Source organism: Panthera uncia, chromosome D2 (genome assembly GCF_023721935.1).
Source record: "Panthera uncia isolate 11264 chromosome D2, Puncia_PCG_1.0, whole genome shotgun sequence".
Taxonomy (NCBI): Eukaryota; Metazoa; Chordata; class Mammalia; order Carnivora; family Felidae; genus Panthera; species Panthera uncia.
In genome coordinates this window covers 61,068,158-61,094,987 of record NC_064818.1, presented here as the reverse complement: position 1 = coordinate 61,094,987, position 26,830 = coordinate 61,068,158, and the positions used below count along the sequence as shown (strand labels likewise).

Genomic DNA, 26,830 nt, shown 5'->3' with positions numbered 1-26,830 from the left:
CAGAGTGAGGCACAGAATCCGAAGCAGGCTCCAAGTTCAGAGCTGTCAGTACAAGAGCCTAACACGGGGCTTGAACTCACAAAGGGTGACATCATGGCCTGAGCCAAAGTTGGACGTTTAACCAACTGAGCCACCCAGGCGCCCCGATATGTACTTTTTAAAAGTCTACAATTCCATAATTTGTCATTGCAGAATGGAACTTAGGATCAGGATACTGGAGAAGATTTGCATCTGTCCTCAGAAAAACCAATAGCTTATCTACTGACAGTGAGTTGCACAGAAATGCACTTACACATCTCACAAAAAAGTTCCATATGTTAATAAATCTTCATAAAACATGTATATCATGTCATTCACCTACACAAAAGATGAATGCCCTCCATTAGCCAGAGTGACAAATCTAAATCACTTTGCCGGCATGTGAGGCCCTACACAATCTGAGTGAAGTCTACTTCTATTCTATTCCTCACTGCCCTTCAACGCAAATCCGATTGTTCTGGCATAGTAGTTCTCTTCAGTGGCAGGGGCCAGCCAGGGAAGACTATTTTGCTTCTCAGAGAACATTTGGCAATTTGGGAATAGCTGGAGACATTTCTGGGTGTCACAAGTTGGGGAGGGGTGCTGTGGCTATTTATGGAGTGGGAAGCAGGGATCGAGGTAAACCTCTTGCAAAGCACAGGAGACTCATCCAGACCAAAATATCAAAAATGATGAGGTTGAGGGGCGCCTGAGTGGCGCAGTCGGTTAAGCGTCCGACTTCAGCCAGGTCACAATCTCGCGGTCTGTGAGTTCGAGCCCCGCGTCAGGCTCTGGGCTGATGGCTCGGAGCCTGGAGCCTGTTTCCGATTCTGTGTCTCCCTCTCTCTCTGCCCCTCCCCCGTTCATGCTCTGTCTCTCTCTGTCCCAAAAATAAATAAAAAACGTTGAAAAAAAAAATTAAAAAAAAAAAATGGTGAGGTTGAGAAATCCTCTTCCAGCATATCCTCCAATGTCTCTCCAAACGTATCATGACCTTAGTTTCATTCTGATTATTCTCCCTTCCCAGGAAAACCGGTCTCTCCCTTCCTTCCTCACCAATTCAACCCACTCTTCAAGATTCTTCAATCCCAAGTCCTCCAAGAAGCCTCTGCTGAGCAGTGATAACACTTCCTCCAATACTCTTTCAGTGTTTCCTCCTTCTGGCCATGGACCCTCAGCAATCCACATGGACTTATCTCAACATCTACATCAAATCTGTTAAAGCACTTACGATCCGATACAGAACAATCTTTAATTGATGGTCTTGTAAATTTTATTGAATTTTGTTAACATTATGCCAGAAATAATTTTCTCTAAAAATAGTTTTAACAAGTATAATAACAGACATATGCTGAGAGCTGGAAAAACAGATCAGAAATGCAAACACCGATCATTAGGCAATGGGATTTGGATGGGGGGAAGAAAGATTCAGACACACCCAACCTTGTTTGGTTTCAAAGAAGATGCTAAGTGCTATTTTGCCACCTAATTAATGAGAACAGTCATTTATTTCAATTGTCTGCTTATCTTATAAGTCATTATATTATTAATTTTATAGCTAGTATTTATGAAGTACTTATTATGTGTCAGGCTGAGAAGACTGGCATTCAGCCAGGAGGCAGCAGTAGTGAGTACTAGCTGGTGTCCTTTCTGACTCAAGGGGCTTTGGTCAGAGATCTAGTACAAACGTCACATGGTTGTTAAGGGCAGAGCTCTCCTCCTATTTAGATCCCCAATCCCCCTGCCACAAGAATAAATCCCTAGTCACATCCCACTCTCCCAATCACTTAAAATTTAAGAGATATTTTCATTGTAGTGTGAAGAATCTAATGACACCAACTCTACCTGCATGCAGGCACATTACAGACACACATCATGTTTACCCAGCTCAATCATGCCAATCTGAAGAGAGATGCTGTGTGAAAAACAGCTTTACTTAGTACCAGAAGTGAAAATTCCTAGAAAAAACATTACCTAGAAATGTGTAGGACCCACATGAAGGAAACCGTACAATTCTACGGAAGAACGCCCAGAAATGGAATAGAAGAAGAGAAACCATGTGGTCCAAAATGAAAACCAGATTATTGAAAAAGAATGAGTTCCCTCCAGATGAACTCAGAGCTTTGTTGCAACTCTAATCAACAGTCTACTTAGTTGCTTCAGTGGGGTGGGGGGGAGTGGGAGATTTTGGAACATAACAAAGTGATTCCAAATTCATTTGGATGGATAAATGAGGAACACAAGCCAAGAATATTTTGAAAAAGAAGTAGGGGTTCTATTTTTGTTTTATTTTCTTACGTAGCACAGGAGAGAAGACTAGGCATGATCATGTATTATCAACAGTAGTTAAACACAGTAAGATCTAGCTCAGGAAACAGAGGACCAACCAATCCAGTAGAATAAAAGCTGACTGATGCCACCAACATCAAGGGTACCTAACATGACCAGAGCTTCCTTTGCAGGAGATCATCAGATGAGACAGTCCATAGGAACAGAATAAGTGGGAACACACTCATTAGATTTTGTTTTACTTAAAAAAATAGAAATCCTATACGTTCTAAAAATATCCATCAGTATGAATAAAATTATTACTTTATTAAACTGATTATAATATGGTCAAAGGATGATATAGACAACTATTAATATGAGATTTTTGAAGCACAGTGTCAGAGAATGCTCAGTATTTTTCTGCCATATTTTACCTAATTTATGCATAGTATATACTATATTCAATATACATCTAATATATAAAAATATATTATGTATTTATATGTACTTATAAAGCTGCATTACAAATCAGAAAACTTCATATAATATTTACATGATCATACATTGAGGGCACTATCTGAACATGAAGTAATAAAAGACACTACAATGGGAAAAAGAAAAAGATCTGTACAAATTTTTTTAACTAAAAAGTATGTTAAAAATCATAAGGCAATTAAAACCCAAAGAACAAACTGGGTACAATATTGAAACAAAATGAGAGACCATATAAAGAACTCATAATAAAGAAGAAGAAAAAACAGATGGCCACATAAAAGAAACACAATGGCTAATAAATATATGAAAACATGTCTAAACTCACCGGTCTGATAAGAAATGCAAATGAAGACAAGAAAAATTCATTTTTGCCTACTGAATTAGATTACTTTTTTAAATTAAATTTTTATGAGGTGTAGTGAAGTGGTATTTTACTAGTTGGAGTGGAAACTGGCATAAACTTTCTGGAGAACAATTTGGCATGATGATATTATATATATATGTATATATATATACATATATATATGTATATGCATATATATATATATATATATATATATATATATATATATATATATATATTGTTTTGGTACTCTATCCTTAAAAATTATAATAATCAGACTTAGGACAAATAATACTTAAAGGTTTTCAAAACAACATTCCAATGCCTTTTTTAATAATAAAAGTTTAGAAGCAAGAATCAATGTTAAATGATGAATGATTAAGTTATATATCCACCAATCAGAATAAAATGCAAATGATATAAGTTCTAAATTATGTTTGGAAAGTGTATAGGATGGTACAGGAAAATGTTAAAGTATGTTTTTTATTTATTTTTTTTTATTTAAAAAAATTTTTTTAACGTTTATTTTTGAGACAGAGAGAGACAGAGCATGAGCAGGGGAGGGGCAGAGAGAGAGGGAGACACAGAATCTGAAACAGGTTCCAGGCTCTGAGCTGTCAGCACAGAGCCCGACGCGGGGCTCAAACTCACGAACTGCGAGATCGTGACCTGAGCCGAAGTCGGACGCTTAACCGACCAAGCCACCCAGCCGCCCCATAAAGTACGTTTTTTAAAAGAGACCACATTTTATACACAACATGATCTCAATTATGATGAAACTGAAATATTCATGTTAAAAATTATACTAGGGAAAAATTTATGAAGTACTTGATTTTTTTAAGTGATGTTCTCTGGGCAGTGAAATTATAGGTAATTATTTCTTTTTCTTTTTCTGCTTTTCCTTAAATATCTACAACAGACTTCCATTGTGTCTAAAATCAGGAAAAAAAGTAAAATGTGTTTGTTTCTTTTTAAAATTATTTTTTGTAGTTTTGGCATTACCTCTCCCCCTTTCCCCACATGCCTGGCCGTTTCTGTTCCAGAACTCTTGTTGGTAAGAGGTTCTCTAAAAAGTCTGCATTCCTTTCCAAGTTCTTCCCTGCTTTATATCCCGCCATGTACTGATTCCTATCTCCTCTCGTTGCCCAAATTCACATGTTGAAGCTGTAACCCCTAAGTGTCCTTATAAGAAGAGACCAGAGCTTGCTCCCGCCTCCACCATGTGAGGACATGGCAAGAAGGTGACCATCTACAAGCCAGGAAGGGAGCTCTCACCAGAAACCAAGCATATTGGCACCCCGATCTCAGACATCCAGCCTCCAGAAACATGAGAAAATAAATTTCTGTTGTTTTTACTGCCCAGTCTATGGTTTCTCATTATGGCAACCCCAGCAGACTAATACATACCCTTGGCCTCGGCTGTAACAGAACATTCTTACATGTTGCTCAATGAGAAAAAGGGTGACTCCTTTCACAATCCTGCATCCAACCTGCATTTTAAACAGCCTCCATGTGTTCAATGTGGCGTTTTCTCCTTGGGTTCCTCTGTTCAACATTCTATTCTTTTTTCTCTCCCTAGTCCTCTTCCTGACCCACCAAATTCTCATACTTCCTACTCATGAGGGTGCAGAACAATTTATTACTAACCACATTTCTTCATGTAAGGAGCAAGCCCTCCATGAACAATCTGGCCTTCAAGAAGAGGGCAGCAGTCAAAATGTTCTATTCTACCGGGGGAGGTCTCCCGACCCAGCCCTCATAGGACTCTAACCAACTCAAATCTCTCCCAGTGTAAGGACAGTCAAACTTGCTCTCCTCTGAAAGTTTATTTATCAGTGAGATTCCACTGTCTCTAAGCTGAAAGAATGTTCTCATGTCTTCCTCATAATCATCTGTGTGGTATAGGCATTTGGAAGTCATGTGTCTCTAATTCCAGAGACACTAGCAGCCAAGGCTAGATAGAGAAAGAAGGAGGAATGGTATTTCCATTTGTGTCCTGGAATTTGCCTTACATTGGACTAGGTGAGTATTGTGACTATCTGTGAATTCTACGTTGAACATACACAAGTATTTTCAGATATCCCGAGGCCTTGTCAAAGCATTGTGTCTTCCTCAGTGCTGACTACCATGTATGGCTTTTGAGCACTGCGTTTGCTCTTAGCATTAACATAGCTCTTCCAAGGCCAAGATGTAACCAGACAGACAGCATGGGCAGCCCCCACCAGCAAAGTAGAAACTGATTTCTGCTTGCATGCTGAATTTTCACATCTCCCCTCATGACCTTGCATGTATTATTTTGAATGTAATGCATTTTTAAATTGCCATACCATTTTAAAAATGTAAGGGAGAGCTGAATTAAATATTATTTGTGGCATACCCTGGTTTGCAAAGGGCCTCTAAATCTGATCTCTTATATCGGGTCGATGCCTAAATCCCATTACTTGAGATTGCAAATGACTGTGTTTGCAAAATTGTAGATGCACATTTAGAGGCAGCTTCAAAAATTCAACCCATAATGTTCACTTTGTTTGAAAAGACCTTGATTTTCCAGGAAGCAATCTCAAGCCATTCAGCCTGTTCCTTAACTCTGTCTCTGTCGTGGCTAATGTATTAATAGCCTAAATGACTTGCCATGTAGTTCTTCAGGAATCATAGTTTAGGGTCTGAATGAGTTCCTGGATGAAGAGGAGCCCATATTGGAAGCAAAACATAGCATACATAGCAAAACATAGCATACAAAACATAGCATACAAGATCTACAGAGTTTAAATGGAGGTAAAGGTACAAGAGGGTTCATGGCAACCACATTATCTCAAGGTAATTATTCCCCATTTTTACCTCCTGCTTCTCTGCCCAATGTCTTCTATACCCATAGCTGCTAGTATGCTGAGAGGGGTAGGTCTAGGATTCAAAAACATGATATTTTTTTTGTCTGAAGTGAAATTAACACTTCTCTGAAAGGACAGGTGCACACTTGCTGTGTGACAGATTACCATAAAACTTAGCAGCTAAAAACAGCAAATGTTTATTATCTTACTATTCCTATGGGTCAGGAATGAAGACATGACTCAAATGGGTGTCTCTGCCTCAAGGTCTCTGACAAGGCAAACAACCAATGTGTTGGCTGGGGCTGCAATCTCAGCTAACGGATGAGCAGAGAAGAAGCTGCTTCCAAGCACACCCATGTGACTGTTGGCAGGGGTTCAGTTGTTCCTTGTTGGAACTGAGTTGTTGGACTGAGGCTCTAAGTTCCTCACTGAATACTGGCTGGAGACCTCCCTCAGTTCCTTGCCACATAGGTCTATTCACAGTGCAGTTCCCAACATGGCAGCTTGCTTTGACCAAGCAAGCAAGAACGTACCTAAGATGAAAACCACTATCTTTTTGAATCCAGGTGTCTCAAATGACATTCTCATTACCTCTGCCACATTCTATTCACTAGCAACAAGTCACTACATTCAGCCCAAACTCAAAAGGAGGGGACTACACAATGGAAGGGTCCCCAGAAGACAGACACCACCGGAAGCCATTTTGGAGGCTGCCTGCCACAAGGAGGAAGTAAATATTATGTCTACAAATAGACTTATATTTGCCTATGTTGTAGGCAGGAATATACATTAGCACACAACTTTGATAATATTTTCAAGGACAGGTATTAAAGACATTCAAAACGTATGTATTTGGATGTAACGATTCCCCGTCTGGTGGTGATCCAACCAAAAATATTAAGCCCTAAAAATTACCAACTCCCCCTCCTCCATGTTCTAAGAGATGTGCACCTAACAAGTATTACATTGATTTGCTGGAGGCATGGGGTGTGAACAATAGACGGAGAAGTAAAGGACAGAGGGTAGGTCACCACATGTAAGAAAAGCCTGTGATACCTGGGGAGGAAGGTGTAAGTGTAGCAGGGCTCTTAAAGGAGACTTCTGGGACAATAAGCCTCTGTGACTGGGAGCCCACAGAAAGAGAAGGAAAAGATAAAGTAACTACCATTATGATCAGGACTTCTAGAGACAAACAGGGGCAAAGGAGTTTTAAAAAGACTTACTGTGTGCTGTGTGATAACATGCTTCTTTGCAACCCATTTAAGAAAATGTTCAGTAAAAATTGGCATTGCTCTGAAATGCTTTCAATATGGAAATCGGGTCATAATCACTGAAATGTGACACTCTGCTGAGACTGGGAAAAACACAGTCAAAGTTTTTGCTTGGGATACCTAGACACTGGTCCTAGAAAACAATCCCAGATATTGAAGACATATGCATAAAACATTAATGAAACGGTTATTTATGGTAATGAAAGATGTAGAAATTTCCAATATCCAATAAACATAAAACACAGTAATAAAGTATGTATCTTTATATAATGAAGTGTTGCATAGACAATTAAAAATGATGGTTATAAAGGTCTTATAATAACATAAAAATTGTTATCATAGAACATTAAGAGGAGAAAAATCAGACTGCAGAAACTCACATTTAATGTGTATAGGTTATGTATAAATGAGCATATGCAGACAAGAAGAGACTAGGGAAAAAAAGAACAATAAAAGCTTGGAAAGGCAAGATTGCAATGAGAAGACTTTTAGTCTGTTGTTTGTTTTCCATTCCATCCCTTTCTCTTTTAAAAGACATTTTCCTAGGACCTACTATCTACACACACCTGGAGGGACAGCTCTGCTTTTCCATTTTTCTTACTCTCCCTTATGGTCTTTCTGAAAAAGCAAAAGAAAAGATGCTGGCACAACCATCATCATGAACCTACGGTGATTACACTGATCTTAATCAATGTACAATAGAGACGTGAAGCCCATCCTGACTGTCCCTACACAGCAGCCACTGGTCTGCCAGCAACTAGGCATCATAACAGCTCAAAAGAACAGTCCTTAAGGAACCATCTTCCTGGACCCTCTAAAGTGGGTTGATCTAAAACCAGTACTACATCTATTGACTTCCTGTGGGCTTTCTTACTCTCAACAGCAGTCCACACTGCAATCCAAATAGCCCAGAAAAGAAGTAAGAGTTTAAAGTCTGGGATACCTTAGGGTGTATACTTTATTAGAACACCCTCCTGCAGTGATGGCAAGAAATAGGAACAAAAGGACTATGACCTTTCAGGAGACACAATAATTAAGGGAAGTTAATAAGGAAGAGATATTGGAGATATTCTTTCTCTCTTTCACAACACTATATAAGCAAATGCCATCAGAGACCAGAGGCACTTAGAGGCCAGCCCAGGTACACCAGAAGAAGGTAAACACCTAGGGAGGGTGAGGGGCCACAAAGGCAAAGATGGGACCCACAACAAGTATTCACACTGCATGTGCAAAGAAAACAATCTTCTCAGTGCAGAATGTGCCTGCCTGTTAAATATCTCCCAACGGAAGAGTGGAAATACTATTCATTTGCAGCTCAGTAGGATATTAAAACAAAAACAAAAACAAAACAACAACAAAAAAAAACTAAAGAAATACATACTTTTCCCCCATGATAGCTCTGCTCAAGCAGACTAGAAAGGGATTGTGTTAAGACACATACTCCACTTTTGTGCTCTGCTTGCAAATTATAATTGCTGAAGCAGTTGGAGTGATAAATGGGAACACAAGACAGGCCTGTTGATCTTCCTGTTAACGAGGTATCAAAGGAGTGAAAGGGTCACATACAAAGAAGGAGTTTTCAAGTCAGTCGGTCCTATTCTTTACGCATGTATCGGATAGCTGAATCAATCCATAACGTAAGATTCCTAGGTGACCTCTCTTGATGGGGTGACAAATCTGGAATTCACAGAGAAAATTTTACCTCCAGATGAAGCTTTTCTTATTACTGCTAACCAATATTGTGCCCCATTCCTGGCCTAACTCAAAGGCACTGTGGGGCACTAAGGAGGAAATGGATAATAATGGCAGCCCCTTACTACACCTAACTCATCCATTTCACAGCCATTACAGCAACGATGAGGTATGTGTGTGGTTGGTTCTTCCTCCAGGAGCCTTGGCAAAAATCACCCTGGATCACAGTGTTCTTCCCAAGAATCCTCTCCAGGGGGATTCCATCTCTCCATCAACTGAAGGTGGCATGGGGGAAGAAATCTTATGAAGGATCTTTCTCTAGACAATTGCAAATCTCCAAATTATAGATAACAATATTTGGGCAATATTATCCATGAATTGCACACTCACTCTATTTGTCTACATGCAAGATAAAAGTATTAACATCATCCTTCATCTCAATATCTTGTTTTAAGCATGACTGCACTCCCTTCAATGTGTCCCCACTGTCCCCAGTACCACTTCACTCTGTACCATCCCTCCCAGAGAAGTAGTTTTAGGGATTTTTGTTGTTGATTTGTTTTTGTTTTACCATTTCATAAGAATTATGAAGAGTATTATAAAGAACAGAGAGCAGTGGAAGTTAGGCTGAGAAGTGAATCTGTGATAGTAAATCAGATCCAAACAATTGTTATCAGATGACCATAGGTATACAAACTTATCGCGCGTGGGATACAAATTTGTGTCCCAGAAAAATAGCAAAGCACTTAGGTGTCATGGTCTTTGGAAGTGCTAATAAGCATAATTCTCAATGACTTATAATGTACAAATTATAAATCTGATATGAAATTGAAGACGTGAAATTGCCAAATGTCCAATTGATCATATCTGTTCCTGTCAATAACCTTACAGAATTGACAAGAATATTGTTCCCATTACAGAGATGAGGGAACCAGAGCTCGAAGAGTCCCTGTGTCAGCCAAAGCAGAGCTCCACGACACACTCTTTGTCTTTTCTCAAGGAGGTGCCTAGTGAATGTTTCTATTCCTAACCCACACAGGCCGTGTCTCTTCAACATAAATGGATTAGAGCTTGAGAAAGACATGGATTCTGTCACTGGGGGGGGGGGGGGGAAAGGTCTGTGTAACGTGAGCACTTCCACTGCAACTTCTGTGACACCTAGAAGAATAATCATGGCAATTATACATCAGAAATGAAGAAGTGATAATTACAAAGATGGAATTTCCAGCTACCACTTGGCTAGCCAGCACGGGCACTAACTTTTATATTTCCCCATGGGGGCATATATGAAAGAATCTCAGAGTGCAGGAGAGATGAAACACAATTATCAGGACCTGGGGATTTATTCTTTCTGCTACACAAAGGAAGGGGGAGGGCAGACCACAGCTGGAACCTTCTCTTCTTGCTCTTTGCAAAACATAGGAAAATGCTGCCCCTCATCCACTTAATTTAATTTCCTTCAGCAATGATGACAAGGCTTATCCAGTCTATTGTACTTTCCTTTTCCATCAACTTGACTTCCTAGTCAGCCAACAGCCTCACCATCTCAAGAGTTTGTTCCAGAAATAGCAGAGGATTTTTTTTTTCTTTCTGATGGACCTCTGCATGATGGTACAGAGAAACAGGTCCTTCTGAGATGAGCAAAAGGCTGTAGTCACATGGCTGGAATATCAGGGAAACAAATACTTCCTTTTGTGTTTAGTCTATTAAAAAATCTTAGTAGTCATAAATACAGATCAAATATTAAGTATAATAATAGTACAGACCAAATAATAGTCAGTCTGAAAAGGCCAAATTAACTTGGGATAGTCCAGCTGTTGAGCCAAGAGCACTTCCCGGTCCTCACTGCTTTCTCCCAATTATCTTCACTGTGTACAATCAATACACAGTACACAGTGTGTTTTCACAACATGCTTCTACAATTATCCTTTTTAATTCTGGTCATAGTTTTGTGGGTTCAGAGGGAAATGTATGGAGCCACTGCTTTCAAAGATGTTGGTGTGAATATATATATGTACAAAGTACTCATCACCATCCCCCACTACATACACATGCATGTGCGCACACACACACACACACACCAACCCCACCTTGTATAAGACATAAATGGACACTTAATTATTATTTTTTTAATTTTAGAGGTTGGTGGAGAGGAGCAGAGTGAGAGAGAGAGAGAGAATCTTAATCTGACGTGGGGCTCGATGCCATGACCCCTGGGATCATGACCTGAGCCGAAATCAAAAGTCAGATGCTCAGCTGACTGAGCCACCCAAGCATCCCCCATTTCATGATTTTTTAAGGGCATTGAACTAAGGTAGTTAGAAAGAAATATAGAATATAGACTACTTTCAAAGATTAACTTTGCTTTTGTTTTAATTAAGCACAGAATTACACATATTAACCACTTTGATGCATGCTTCCTATTCTCTATTCCTTTGGCCACACCTCTGCTGAAATGAAAGTGAGATACAAATAAGAAGCATTTTCATATTGCAGCAGGGAAAAAGGAAATATAGAATTATACCAAACCACGTTTTCTTTGCTACAACCAAGGTAAAAATAGTATGCACATATAAAGGAACACCAATTAAAAAAAACACTTTCTGATGAGGGGGAGCTAATTTTCCATTTGGAACACACATGTACTCTTTAAAAAGGCTTCTCAAAATGTGCTCCACGGAAGTTCTTCTGAAGGAGTTATCATTTGTGACACGAGAAAACGATTCTGTAGTGAAATAAGTTTGGAAATCAGTGACTGAATGCTTGGTAGACTTCTTCAGTCAGGGCTTCCCCAGAGTCTTAAATATCCTAACACGGACCCTGCATCTTCAGTAAGGCAGACTTAAATAATTATTATTTAAAATCATTTGACCATAGAAATGCTTATCAAATTCTGTGGAACTAGTGTTCTTCAGAGTACATTTTAGGAAATACCACTTTTAGAATGGGTACATAAAATAGATACTCCCCCCCCCCACAAAAAAGGGGGGATAAGTATATAGCTAAGAGCACCTGGTCATGACCTTCTCATGGAACACCCTAGCCCAGTGCTTCTCAACCTCTAATGTACACACTAAATCACTAGGGACCATGTTACATGCAGATTGTTGCCCAGGAAGTCTTGCCTGAAGTTCTGCATTTCTAACAAGTTCCCAGGTGATACTGATGCTGCTGGTCAGTGAACCACACCGAATAGCCAAGGGCTAGAACAATCTGTCTTCAAGTGCTGAAGGTGGCCAGGATTGTCCAGAGAGCTAGGCTGTCTGACGGTTCTTTATCCAAGAGGGCAGTGAGTGTGCCGATGGGGCTTACCAGTAAAACCTGTTGGGTGTGATGCGTTCATGCACGAGTTGCCACCGTCTTCCAAAGTCCATGGAGCTGTACAGCTGCAAAACAATGACGTGAGGAAAGCATAAGCATCGAGGGAACCGTTCAACATAAATACATGTGGTATGCCCCTGGATAAGGACCTTCCAACACACCCAAGTAGACACCCATTTTATCGAGATGAAAATATGAATATGATGCGCTGGGCTTATCATGGTGCCTTCCAGCACCAGGTAGGTGCTCCACATATATCCGATCGGCTGGTGTTTTTGAGCTGAGTTGACGTCATCTATCATTCTCTCCTTCAGGGACAAAATCTTTTGTAAAATCCTATCTTATTTTTCTTCAAATTCCCTGAAGTCTTTTTTAAAGAATTTTTTAAGATTATGTATTTATCTTTAAGAGATTGAGAGAGAGAGAGAGAGAGAGAGAACGAGAGAGAGAGAGAGTGAGGATCCCAAGTAGGCTCTGCAAAATCAGAGCAGAGCCCTGACACGGGGTTCAAACTCACAAACCGCAGGATCATGACCTGAGCAGAAATCAAGCATCAGATGCTTAACTGAGCCACCCAGGCACACCCGTAAATTCCTTGAAGTCTTTAGCTACATTTAAAACAATTCAGCAAAATTCACTAAGAATTTACTTATTGGATATCTCCTATGCATCAGGCACTCTGGTGGATGTGAAGATAAAGAAGAGGTAGATTCTGTGCTCTCAGGGAAATGAAACACACGTAAACATACTCATCAGCTGGTATCTGAGCCAATATTATATGCAAAATATTGTGCTAGTGAAGTTTTATCTCCTACTGCTCCAATATATAATCCAAATGAAATGGACTCTTCAGTGTCAATCAAGATACCACCCTTATTTATACTCCCATGTCTTCACAGAGATAAGGCCACGCTTATGCCTAAGTAAACATTACTCAGCCATGTACCCACAAATGTGGCTTCCTCCCCGGATCCTTTTCTGCCCACTTCAACCCACTCCTCTTTCTTGCTTCTCAACTCACTGCACCCAACTTTGGTTTCCTCTGAGCACTTGCCATAAGGTAATATGTGGTTATGTCTTTCAGATTTGTCTGTATTATTTAGTTGCATTTATACTCCTTAAATACATAGGAGGTGTTCACTAAATAAATATCTGTTGCATAAATCAGTAATTAAACAGACAAGTCAGTATAGATAGTAACATAGAGAGATGAAAGGAGAAAAAATTCTGGAGGAGGCTCAAGACTTTGGAAAAATGAAGAACTCTCAGTATAGCTAATGAAGTCAGATTCCACATTCACTTACTTTATGGATGTAGAGTGTGACCCTTTTTGAACACATAAAGGAAAGGCCAACATTCCTATAAGAGACTAGCCAAGAGTATGGGGTTTATTTTTAAGTGTATGTCTGGAAGTACAATATCTGTATCTAATTGATAACAGTGATGATGATAATAATAATAATAATAATAATAATAGATGGACCACATTGCACTTTCACATACTTTTGAGACTTACAAGGACAATGACAGTAAGGCAAGGCAGTTATAACTCACTTGAATCTTTGCTCTCAAATATGTTCTTTTTTTTTAAGTTTGTTTATTCATTTACCTATTTATTTACTTACTTATTTTGAGTGAGAGAGAGAGAATCCCAAGCAGGCTCCATACCATCAGTGCAGAGCCCAATGCAGGACTCGATCTCACAACCTTGAGATCATGATCTGAGCTGATGTCAAGAGTCAGATGCTTAACCTACTGAACCACCCAGGTGCCCCAAGCATTTTCTAATCTATAACCAGAGTCAACCACTCCCGGCTGGTACCATCACCATTTTTATTGTCTGCCTCTAAGAAGCAGTTCACACCAAGCCAATAATGGTTGGCATGTCCCTCCCTCCATCAGAGTATGAGTCATAAGAGGAGCATAGATCATGCCCAATTAACCCTTATGTATCAGCAGTTATACAATGCCTGACACATAACAGGTGAGCACACAAACCTATTTCGAAGTTAATGAAACTTGGTCTTGGAGAAGTTAAGTTTTGGTCAATGTAACTAGGATTTAGGTTTTTTGATGCCTAGCTCACATCTCCTTCCATGGAATCATGGTACCTAGTTTATAATGAGAATTCTATTATGTTTACATTCTCCACACTTTTACAGGTGGGGAAACTAAGAAAGGCAGAAGCAGATGGGCCTCAAGTTTATAGAAATGGGGTCAGGTGAAGTATCTCCCCATTATCACATCCCCGGTAGTGCTCACCTATAGGAATGTGCTGCCTGGCACGCCACACCCAGGTAACGCTGCCATCTGTAAAGTTCTGAGTCTGCAGTCATGCAACTCAAACAGAAATAATTTTTTGTATGAACATCTGGTAATCTCAAATAAGCTTTGTGGGGCTTGAGGAAGTTTTAGACCATTTCAATTTAATTCCAATATTTATTGGACATTGGCACCATAAACTACATAACAATGTTTCTTTTTGTCCAGTAAATAACATAGATGTGTGCATGTGTGTGTTGGGATATAACATATGCATACATACATATATACACGTAAATACGTATCTGTATACTCAAAATATCCTATATGGTAGTTAAGGAGATATATTAGCATTCCCATTTTATAGATGAAGATACTGATGCTTGATTCTTTGAAGTGGCTATAACAACTACATGAAAACCAGGATGCCAATACTGATTTAGCTGATCACAGTTTATACTATACTTCACCCACTCTACCAACTCTCACAGTATTTACCCAAACCGGATTCTCATTCCATCAGTAAGTACTAACTACTGTGTGTATTCAACTCTGCATATGGGAAAATCAGGCAAAATTATTCCCCATCACCCTTTGTCCTTTCTCTATTCACGAGCCTAGTGAAGACAGCAACTAATTGTAGACCATTATACTGTAGAACACACAGAGCCACATCCAATTCTTCAGAAACCAAAATGACAACCACTTCCTGAACCTCGAATACACATAAAAAATCTCTATCTGCCTCCCATCCCATCCACACCACCTATCTCTATTTCTCCAGGAAGCCTCACTCTTCCATTTCCACCCATGTTAATCTTGCCCATCTCTCAATTTATACATAGATGACTCCCAAATACACATACACGACACCAAAGGCTAAAGCTCTAGAAGTTGAGAAATGGGCAAGAAATGGAACAATTAGCCTTCCTGGAGCTACACAGCTTGACCTAGGCCTCTGGAGATGAGTGGTATGGACAGGACAAAAGATGGATACAGATTTTACTGGGTGGAGGAAACAATAAGAACAAAGTGTCAATATGGCCAAGGTCTTGAGCCTGGCTTATGGGGAAGCTTTTTTTTTTTTTTTTTTTTTTAATTATTTATTTATTTTGAGAGAGAGAGAGAGAACTGGGGAGAGACAGAGAGAGAGGGAAAGAAAGAATCCAAAGCAGCCTCCATGCTGTCAGCACAGAGTCTGAAGTGGGGCTTGAACTCATGAACTGTGAGATCATGACCTGAGCCAAAGTTGGACACTTAACCTACTGAGCCACTCAGGCATCCCATGGAGAAGCTTTTAAGAGGAAGGAGAAATGTGACACCTGTCATTGGCTAAAAGGAGGTAGAGGTTGTCTGTCCATTTTTCTGTCTCTCTTCCTATCCATCCAACTATTTGTGGCTAATCTTATATTTATCTGTATGTATATTTCTATTGAGGAGGGGATTGGGAGGAGGGAGAGAGTTGGTGAGGACCAGACTATTGCATTGGAAAGGATATATTCTTGTATTTTATTTCAAGGACTGAGATTTCCTGCAGAGTGTTAAGAAATGGATCACTCTCCTTCCCATGGCAGGTGTCTGAGGGACAGATGCTTAGACTTAAGACACATGTTTCCTAATTAAATATAGAAGAGACTTTGGTTGGAGCCTTCTATAGCCCAAAGATATCAGACTGTCAGCCCAGATTCCAATCATAGAATCAGAGCCCCAAATTCCTTCAAATAAAACCCAGCATGATCGTGTCTTTCTCTGCTGCAAACTCTAAAGACAAGCCAGGGAAGAACCATGAGGGTCACACTGACATTGCTGGCGTCTCAATCCTCTGGGGGAAATTATCAGTCCTTCCATCATGCAGGATCCAGTAGTGGCTAAATGCATCCACCACAGCTCCTGCTGGGGCTCACTCTCAGGGTAAGCATGGCTCCTCTCATCTCATGCTATTTCTAACAGAGAAAGAACAAGAGATCAGCTGCTGATCTCCTCATCCAAGTCTGTTCCACCTCCTGCCTCCCTTGTCTCTGGTTTTGCTTTTTCAGCTCTTCTGTTTGACTGATGGGAGAAAAATTAAATTGAATTCTCTGCCTAGAGGCTGATTCAGATGAACAGAAAGAGCAGGCTCCTATTCATTAGGAGTCTTTGGTTAGCTACCTTGTCTCTCTATCCACAGTAAGTTGCTGAGTCTGAAATGAACTTTATTTTACCACGAGCTGGATCTTTGCAGCCTCTCCATTCATATAAGTGTTCATCCATTTCTTCCTTCCTTCACTCATTGACTAAAATTGTATCAAGCAACCAATATGATTTAAGCACGGAACTAAGTGCTGGAATTATAAAGGTTAAAAATGCCATGAACAGTGGAAGACAGAAACTCAGACAATTATACTGTCATGCAAAGTGTGTCATAATATTATTACTAGCTATCTGTGCAAGGGTAAGATTGTAGGCCATTGGTATTTTTTCTTTTGGTTATGTGGGTTTTTATTTTTTTTTTATTTTTTATTTTTTCAACGTTTTTTATTTATTTTTGGGACAGAGAGAGACAGAGCATGAACGGGGGAGGGGCAGAGAGAGAGGGAGACACAGAATCGGAAACAGGCTCCAGGCTCCGAGCCATCAGCCCAGAGCCTGACGCGGGGCTCGAACTCACGGACCGCGAGATCGTGACCTGGCTGAAGTCGGACGCTTAACCGACTGCGCCACCCAGGCGCCCCAGGTTATGTGGGTTTTTAAATTATTAAGAACATATATTACTTTAGTAATTAAAAAGTTAAAGCTCTAACACTCAAAGAATTTAGGCAACCATTGCATAGTGTTAGAAGATGATTTAATGATATGAAAATGCTTATGATATATTATTTACTTTAAAATATATTACAAAACATGCATACATTCACACCAATTTTATTTAAAGTATTGTAAAAACTTGAAACATATCAGAAGGAAATATGCCAAAATATTAGCAGTGGTTATTTCTGAATTGTGGGATTATGGATAACATGTACTTTTTTTTTTTATTTTAGAGAGAGAGAGACAGCATGAGTGGGGGAGAGGGGCAGGAGGAGAGAGAGACACAGAGAGAGAGAGAAAGGCGAGAGAAGAGAGATACAGAGCGAGAATCCTAAGCAGGATTCCATGCTCAGCAGGGAATCCAATGCAGGGCTTGATCCCACTATCCTGGAATCATGACCCAAGCCAAAATCAAGAGTCAAATGTCCAATGGACCGAGCCACCCAGGCACCCCCAATGGACCAAGCCACCCAGTATATATTTTAACATATACTTTTAAAACTTTTCTGGGGCGCCTGGGTGGCTCAGTTGGTTAAGCTCCAACTTCGGCTCAGGTCATGATCTCACAGTTTGTGAGTTCGAGCCCCATGGCGGGCTCTGTGCTGACAGCTTGGAGCCTAGAGCCTGCTTCGGATTCTGTGCCTCCTTCTCTCTCTGCCCCTCCCCAACTTGCACTCTGTCTTTCTATGTCTCAAAAAATAAACGTAAAAAAAAAAAATTTTAATAAAACTTTTCTATATCTTTCAAATTTCTTTACAATGAATATAATATTCCAATGTTTTACTGGAATATTATATATATTATATATAATATATTTTGGAATATAAGCCAAGTTTTATTCTATTTATATTTTTATAATAATAATTTCCAACCATAATGTATACACTACATTTATCTTTAAAACTACCTTTTAAAAGGCCAAAAATTAAAATTCCAACTTTTATATGAGGGACCTTGAATTAGACAAAGCAATATGGGATTTTCCACAAAATGGTATTGCATAGACATTATCATGGATAGCAGTGAATCCTTCTTAGGACAAGCAGTGTATTAGCTCCCATGCTGTTTAAACAGTCCTGCATGACTTCAGCCTAACGTGTTTCATGCAACACTAAAATAAAGTATATTTTCCAGACAGCAAATATCTTTAAGAACATTTCTTATTCATATAAAGTTATGTATATGACATTGTTCTTCATATCCTGCCTTATGATGCCCCCTCCCTGCAAGGATGACATTCCTGGACTTTTACCAGAGAATAATCCAGATCCCCTCCCTTCCCTTCTTCTCCTATATATCATGGTCTCATATCTCTTAACAAGCACGTATTCAGTGGCAACACACACACAGAAAGCCCTAAATGAATCATTGGAACAGATGGAAAATATGAAAGAACATGCTCTTTTCCTTATTGATCCGGTTATTAGTTCCCTAATTACATCAGCCTGCCAGGGAAAAGCATCTGATGGCTAAAGAACTAGAGGCAATTTAATCAATGTAATATTCCACAGGAGGAACAACAAGTTATACCTGGAAAGCTTAAGTCCAAAGAATGATATGATTGCATCAGGAGGTTATAGCTTGAACCGTGTCCACCGCCCCTCCCCACAAAAAAAAAAAAAAAGATATGTTGAAGTCCTAACCTCTAGTATTATCAGAATGTGGGCTTATTTGAAAATAAGGTCTTTGCAGATGAAACCAAGTTAAAATGAGGTCAGGGTGGGTCCTAATCCAATATGAGTGATACCCTCATAAGGACAAATTAGGCCTCACAGAAAGGCACAGAGGGAAGACAATGTGAGGACACACAACACAGAGAGAAGGCCACGTGAAGACAAAAGACTGAAGGGGTATATCCACAAGCCAAGGGATGTCAGAGACTAATGGCAAAATACCAAAAGTCAGGAAGAAGCAAAGAAGGACTTCCTTTTAAATTTCAGAGGGAACATGGCCCTGCCAACACCTTGATTTTGGACTTCTAGCCTCCATAACTGTAGGACAATGAATTTCTATTGTTTTAAGTCACCTGATTTGAGGTAGTCTGTTACAGCGGCCCATGGAAAGCTAATACAGTTGATGCTTGAACAACATGGGTTTGAACTGCATGCCTTCACTTATACACAGATTTTTTTTATAAATGCAGTCTAGTACTATCAATGTATTTTCTCTTCCTTATTATTTTCTTAATATTTTCTTTTCTCTAGATTATTATAATAATACAGTATATAATACAGTATATAGTACTGTTCGTGTCATAAGTAAGGCTCCCGGTCTATAATAGGCTATTAGCAGTTAAGTTTTTAAGGAGTCAAAAGTTATACATGGATTTCCAACTGCACAGGGGGTCAGTGCCCCTAACCCTCATGTTGTTCAAGGGTCGACTGTACAGGGATCTAACACCTACCTCCAAGAATAATAATGACAAATCTTGCTATATTTCTTTTTGTTTGTTTCCACTCCTAGGCTAGAAGTCTGATGTGTGACCAGATTGTTGAATCTGTGATTAAAAGCCAAAATCTCATTTGCCTCTATTTTTCTCTGCTATGTGTTTTCACCACACCCTTAAGGATAATATTTTCTAAGAATAAATATGAATTAATAATGACCATATGGCGGTAACCAGACATATTCAGAAGAAACAACAAACTATGCATTTTATGTGAGCTTTTGGTGATTCAGCCAGATTCCCTAGAGCCAGAATACTGTCCATGAAGAGGGAAGAATGGTTTGGAACACATTTATAAAAAAATCTCTCCCTTGTAGCAAATTCAAATTTAATATACATCTGTCCCGATTTTTTTCCTCAAAACCTATGGAATTTAGGTAGTATTCTGCTGAACTGTAGTCATGATGGTCTTTGTCATTCAAATAAAATGAGGCTGTTTCTGATAAAAAATAAATAAATAAGGTGTCTGCACTTGTTTCCTTGGTAGCCACAGAGGGAGTGGTAGGAATTGTCTGGGCTCTTTAGGACTACAGGAAGAATCCCCTGGGTTGTGGCAGTATTTACGGTAGGCAGGAGAGAAACCAGGTCACACAGTAGCAGAGAGTCCTTTCCAACATGTGCCTCTGGTTCCTTCCTCAAATATTCTCCAAAAAACCCTTCCCTTGATAACGGGTGGAGACAATACCCATCCAATGTCCCTCTAAGCTCTGGGTAGTTAGACAAGGGCTTCTGTCCTCAGTAGCCCTTTTCCTTTGCCCTTGACAGATATCAGGCATCTATAGCATAGATATATTTATTTTAAAAACAGGCATTCACCCAGTCATGTCATTCTTTTGTAGAAGGCAACATTTTCTTTTCTTCTTGAAGATTTCTAACCATAGAGGTTTTCTCTCTCTCAGATGGCTTACATCAGTCATTCCTTTGTTTAATAAATATTGATCAAATGTCTATTAACAACCAAGCACTGCTCTACGGGTTTAGGATACATCAATGAACCAGACAAAAGTTTCTGCCCTCAGGGATCTTACTTTCTTGTGGAGATCAGGAACTCAAATGCCCTCAAGTCTGTAAGTGTGAATATGTGAGGGAGGTATAAGAGAAACAGTACCACTGTTTGTGTTCTTTAGACACATGATCATTTTGCTAGCACTTAACACACTAAGAAACTTCCTTTACTTACTCAAGATGATTTTCCCCATTTTTATTGAAACATTTGCCACTTTTGGTTATCTTTTGTTTTCCTGCTTTTGATGGAGACATGGGCTCAAAAAAGGTTTCACTTTCCTCTCAACCCTAAAGAAAACAGGTGCAAGGTGTGATAAACTTTGGCAGACTGCATTTCCCCATAATACTGGGGAGAAGCAGGGAATACACAAAGCTCATGCTCCATCTAAAAATGGGCTTAGCTGTTCCTTATCTGGACAAAGACAGCTGATCTAGTGTGGTCAGGCTTTATAGTTTTTCAAGGGAACTGAAATTTCAGATTTTTATGAGAAATCTCCGTATTTTTCAGTGTTAGCAAAAGTTTTAAAAATTTAAAATGTACTAGGGGTGCCTGGGTGGCTCAGTTGATTGGGCGTCCAACTTCAGCTCAGGTCATGATCTCACAGCTTATGGGTTCGAGCCCCGCATCAGGCTCTGTGCTGACAGCTCAGAGCCTGGAGCCTTCTTGGGATTCTGTGTCTCCGTCTCTCTCTGCTCCTCTCCTGCTCACACACTGTGACTCTCTCTCTCTCTCAAAAGTAAATAAACATTATTATTTTTTTTTTATTTTAAATGTACTGTGGGGCAAATAAGGTGTATTGATCCTGCCGGCCAGATGTTGCCTGAGGGCCACAAATTTGTGACCTGAATCTTAGCAAAGACATACTAATGCCTGAAGAAGAGAATGGGACTATTTGACCTTGAAGTAAGATTACCAAATTTAACAAACACAATACAGAATGCCCAGCTAATTTGATTTCTGATGAAAAATAAATGTGTGTGTGTGTGTGTGTGTGTATGTCAGATGTAACAGTAGGAATATGATTATGTTTTTTGAAACACTGTTATTTATCTGAAACTCAAATTTAGCTGTATTTTATCCACATGTCCTGTATTTTATCTGGCAACCCTCCCTTGAAGTCTCTCCCATTCCATTTCTAAGCAGCTGGATCATAAGATACATCCCCTTAAACTATGTGCCTTTATTCTTTGACATTGGATTTCCCCAAGTGAATAAAAGAATTTCAAAATCATTGTAAATACTCCCTGTACTCAATTAATTCACATCACTTTATTCAACTTATTTAGTATTCATTAAGCACCTAGCATGTGCTAGGCTCAATGCCAGGTGTGATGATGCAAAGATTAATAACACAAGTTCCCTGATCTCTAGAAACTGAAAACTTAGACGGGAAGACAGACATGTCAACAGGTAAGTGCAACACAACACAATGAGGCGCATGCCCACAGAGGTAGAGGAGGGCTGGAAGAACTCACGGAAGTAGCTGTCAGTGCTGCGGGGTTGGGCAGTGTGCCATGAGCTGAGTCATAATGAATGAGTAGGAGCTGGCCTGAAGGATAAGTTCCCCCCAAACACTGCAGCTAACAAAGGTGAAAAATTACAGTCATTAGGGAAGACACTGGAAATAAAACAGAAACATCATCTCATCCTCCTCCAAAAGTATCATTTGCTTGGCCCTGGATGAGTGCACATTGGTCTAAGTGCCACATCAAAAAAGAGAAAGAACAGAAAAGGAAAAGGAGTCAAACAAGGTCATCTGAAGTGTTTAGGAGGAGGAAGAGGAAGAAACAAGTGCATGAGAGGGTGGGCATATGGGTAAAAGGAAGACCCTGAGAGCAACAGCAAGATGGCAAGAGTAAAATTTGTAAGAAGTGGAGGCAGATACACACTTGTACTCATCGAATTTGGAAATACCGTCCCTTGAAACTTAAAAGAGGAAAGATTAACACACTGAATATGAAGAACTGCCTCTAAAAGTGAGCTCATAAAGCTCATTTCTAGAGGAAGTTGGTGAGAAAGGCACAGGCTATCCTATAAACAGCATCAAACACAAATTAAGACTCCATGCCTCTCAAAGTTGTTCATCAAAACATCTCCCACAGCCAAAGGGAATAAATCATCCACCAGGAATCTGGGGGTTTGGCCTTAAGTATTCTGAAAGAAGGACAAATATCTTCAAATCTCTAACTCTTACCTTAACCTTCCATGGATATTTTGTAGTGTATGCTACCATATCTCTGTGCTTAGAATGCAAGATAAATTTTTTCACGTATCTTCAAGTGAATTGGACCCTCCAGAAAGACACTATCTATCATACTTACTCTCTTTCACCACTGTTCCCCTCTCAAGTGGTTCATTTTTGAGCTAAGTTTGAAGAAGAGGAAGAAGTTACACAAAGAATGTCTGGTGCATAATGAGGGCCCAGGTGCTATTGATTGGGGTGACTCACTTACCTGTCTCAAGCTGACCACAGAGGGGCTATGGTCATTTCTTGGTGCCTATGACAACTAGAATCCTGGACTTGATATGAGAAGACACTCTATGGCCAGGTTTTCCATTAAGTCTCCTTAATTATAATGAACAAGGGAGAGGAAAACACGCAGTCTGGTGACACCATACTTGCAAGAAAGAAATTCCATGTGACCCTATAAGCTAACACAGCAAGTCTCATTTTCGCCATGGCTTTTGTACGAATCCTCAGACTTATCCTCCTAGTTGGCTCCAATTTCAGAGGTCATGTGTATATTGGAATAACCAAAGCATTCTATTTCCCAAGTCAGTATCCTACTCCCTAATGGAGGTGCTGGTGCCTTAAAGGCCCATTTGAGAACACAAAGCACAGATGATACTCGTCCCCATTCTCCCAGTGCCCACCTCTCAGTATAGCATGCTTTCCTCCAGATGGGCACACAGAAATAATGGTACTGATGTCTATACTCTGTCAAAGGGTGACCCGTGCTCATTTCCCACATGTCTTTTTCTCCAGGATTCTCCTCTCTGCTCCCTGCACCACCTTATTTTCCAGCCACATCAGTTTTTTGGCTTCTCAAACATATCATGGGCTCTCCAGTCCGAGGGCTTTGCACATGCTGTGCCCTCTACCTAAAATGCCCTCCATCCACTCTGCACTTCTCCCTCTTTGTATTCATGTACTGAACTGCTGCTCAAATGTCAGATATCAGCAGAAGTAACACTTCCTAAGAGAAGCCCTCTTTGGTTACTTCCTACCCTTATGGTTCTCTAGTCTCTCTTATTTCATAACATTCATCAAAATATGAAATTACACATTCATGTAATTATATGTTTGATATCTGTCTTCATTTCTAGGTAGTGGGGATTGCTACCTTAATAATCCCAAGTGTTTAACACCATGCCAAGTACAGGAGAAGAGATGCTCACGTAAATATTCACTGAGTGAATACATAAATATTCCTTTCCAAGTCTTGTAAAGTTATGTGTCTTCCACCCAAAAAGCCCCCCACTTTCCTTCCCAAATTTGTCATAAGTTTACCCTTCTTTCCATGTCTCCCTTCAATGATGCCATCTATGGCCATGCTCGGCCAAAAGAGGCAAAATTACAATAGTAAAACTAAAGAACTACTTTAAAAGCAAATTCATACAACTCATTACTAGAAGATGTTGGGGATAAGGTAAGAATACCTTATAAACAGCATCTCTTTTCCCATATTTAACACTCGGTGTCCAACCAGATTCTACTAACATGTTTCTCTTATAAGTTCTCAAATTGTTTTTATTTAATTCAATCAAACAGTGATCTATTCACCCATTTACTTATGCATCGAAACTTCAGGTAATCTCTTCAAATTGACTAGAGACTCTCGGATGACAGGAATCCCCTCTGCAATCTTGACACTCTCCCCCTTAAAGGAACTTCCCCTGGGCTGCTTAACAACACAGAATCAGAGAATAATAAGCTTTTGTAGCTGAGATTGGAAGTAGGAATCATCTGGACAATTCTTTTTACACATGGCAAGCCCAAGGCTCAGAGAACCTCACTGTCCTGCCTGAGGTCCCACACCTAGTCAGCTGTGGAGCTGGAATTCAAACCTAGGGTCCTGACTCTCATCTCAACGTTCTTTTTAATGCATGTGCTGTCTTTGTTAAATTAAGTGCATGACTTTAAAAGAAAAACAAGTTACCATCACCTCACAGAACAATGGCTCATTTGGGTATGCCATGCATGAACGACACTGTACCTTGAATCTAATGCTTTTATTTACAATTCATTCTCACAATTCACTTTATCCTCTTTTACACTGAAGAGTATTTTCTAAGCCAAAAGTCACATAAGACAATCTTATAAACAATTTACATAGTATCTACCCAAATCCATTCTTTTGTCTCCACACTCCTATTCTATTGACCATTTTCCTTTGCAATCAGATTCTATTCATTTTTATATATTATGATTCAGAAATATCTCATATTAAGCAGTACTCTTTGCACACAAATGCTGGTATTCCTCTGTGAGCTGACTTTTTTGTTCCGACTCATATCCCTCCCTTTACCTGTGTTTTCTCTCTCCTTAATGATTTTGGTGTCGCACCACAGCCCGTTATTAAATCCACTTGATCACCTATTTTCCTGGCCTTTTCACTGCATCCAATTTGTCCCTAACTCTTTCCAACTTCAGATTTGTTTTTCTTCTGAAAAGCCTGGATCTAAAAGAGGCATGAAGTACTCAAATCTCTTAGTTTTAGGTCATTTATGTAATTTAAATTACTACCTCTAAGTATCAAAACAATAATACCTCCCTTCAATTTGGAAGAAATGAAGATTTCACTAACCGTAACATATGAAACACCATTTGAAACATATCTCCAGATACAGACATTTAAACACGCACATGATTTTAGTATTAATATACAGCCAGAAAAAAATTTTAAGTTTGTCTATTTATTTTTAAGAGAGAGAGACAGAGACAGACAGACAGAGGCGGGGGGGGGGGCAGGGGCAGAGACAGAGGGGCATAAATGATCTGAAGCAGGCTCTGTGCTGACAGCAGAGAGCCCAATATGGGGCTCAAACACACAAACCGTGAAATCATGACCTGAGCCAAAGGCAGAAGCCTAACCCACTGAGCCACCCAGGTACTCCTCTAGTCAGAAAATTTAAAAGTTCATTCAAACTCAAGATATTAAAGGAAAAACTATGTACTTCAAAGGCTACTCTTTCAGAAAAACAAGAGGGAAAAAAGAAACTAACATTTATAGAGGATTTTCCCCGACAGGCATTTTTGTATATGCTTTATAGTTTAAATGACACAAAATAAACAGTTTGAGGGTTACTTCTGCCCACACATTCAGGAGGAGAACTTGGTGGCCTCATTGGTTTTATAAATTTGATCAAGATCTCAAGGCAAGTTCTAGAAAACCTGATTCCAAAACCACTCTGCATTCTAAAATACCTGGCTGCCGTTGAGAAATGAATGTTTGCAAGGAAATTTCCTGAAGTCTGATGCAGCTCAAACAATGTCCTAGGAGAAGTTGTAGAAACTTGGGATTGTTGGCACAGAAAATTGGCCAATGAGCAAAGAGGTTTGTAACGGTGTTCAAATGTGGGAAAACATTCTCTCACGGAAGGGGCAATGGAACTTTCTTCTGTGTTGCATCAGAGGGCAGAAGTAGGACTGAAAGGTCAAATCTAAATGGAAGTAAATATTGGCTTGATGTAAGAAATAATATTCTAATGGAATGAACTCTCTGAGCGTGGAAAAGCTGCCTCATAGGGCAGCAAGTTCTCCAGGGACTTTTGGGATGTGTTTGAATAGAAGATGGATGAGCATTTTGATTAAGGTGATACTATCAGGAAATTAAAGTGTCAGATAGGGTTTAAACCAATGACTTCTTAGGTCCCTTAAGATACAGGATTTTTAATTGTTCTTCTAAGAACAGTAATCCTAGGTACAGCACGCAAAAGAATACTACTATGGATGTTCCGTAAACATTTGTAAAAGCTAGTTGATAAATTTTCTTCTAAAGGCACTCAAATGTTGTGGGAAAAACCCAGAACTCTGGCAGGCATTGGTGGATTCATTCAGCCTCCCTGTACCTACCACCTTTGGAAAGCAAT

At 39.6% G+C, this 26,830-nt stretch overlaps 1 protein-coding gene across 1 annotated transcript in view; it reads right to left on the bottom strand.

The window, feature by feature from the left end:
- Positions 1 to 12,223: 12,223 nt before the first annotated feature.
- The window catches only part of LOC125933155 (VPS10 domain-containing receptor SorCS3-like), a 355,261-nt gene continuing 340,654 nt past the window's right edge, over positions 12,224 to 26,830 (bottom strand). The window contains exon 6 of the mRNA XM_049646011.1: positions 12,224 to 12,301. Coding sequence (XP_049501968.1) covers positions 12,224 to 12,301 — 78 coding nt within the window. The remainder of the gene's footprint in view (positions 12,302 to 26,830) is intronic.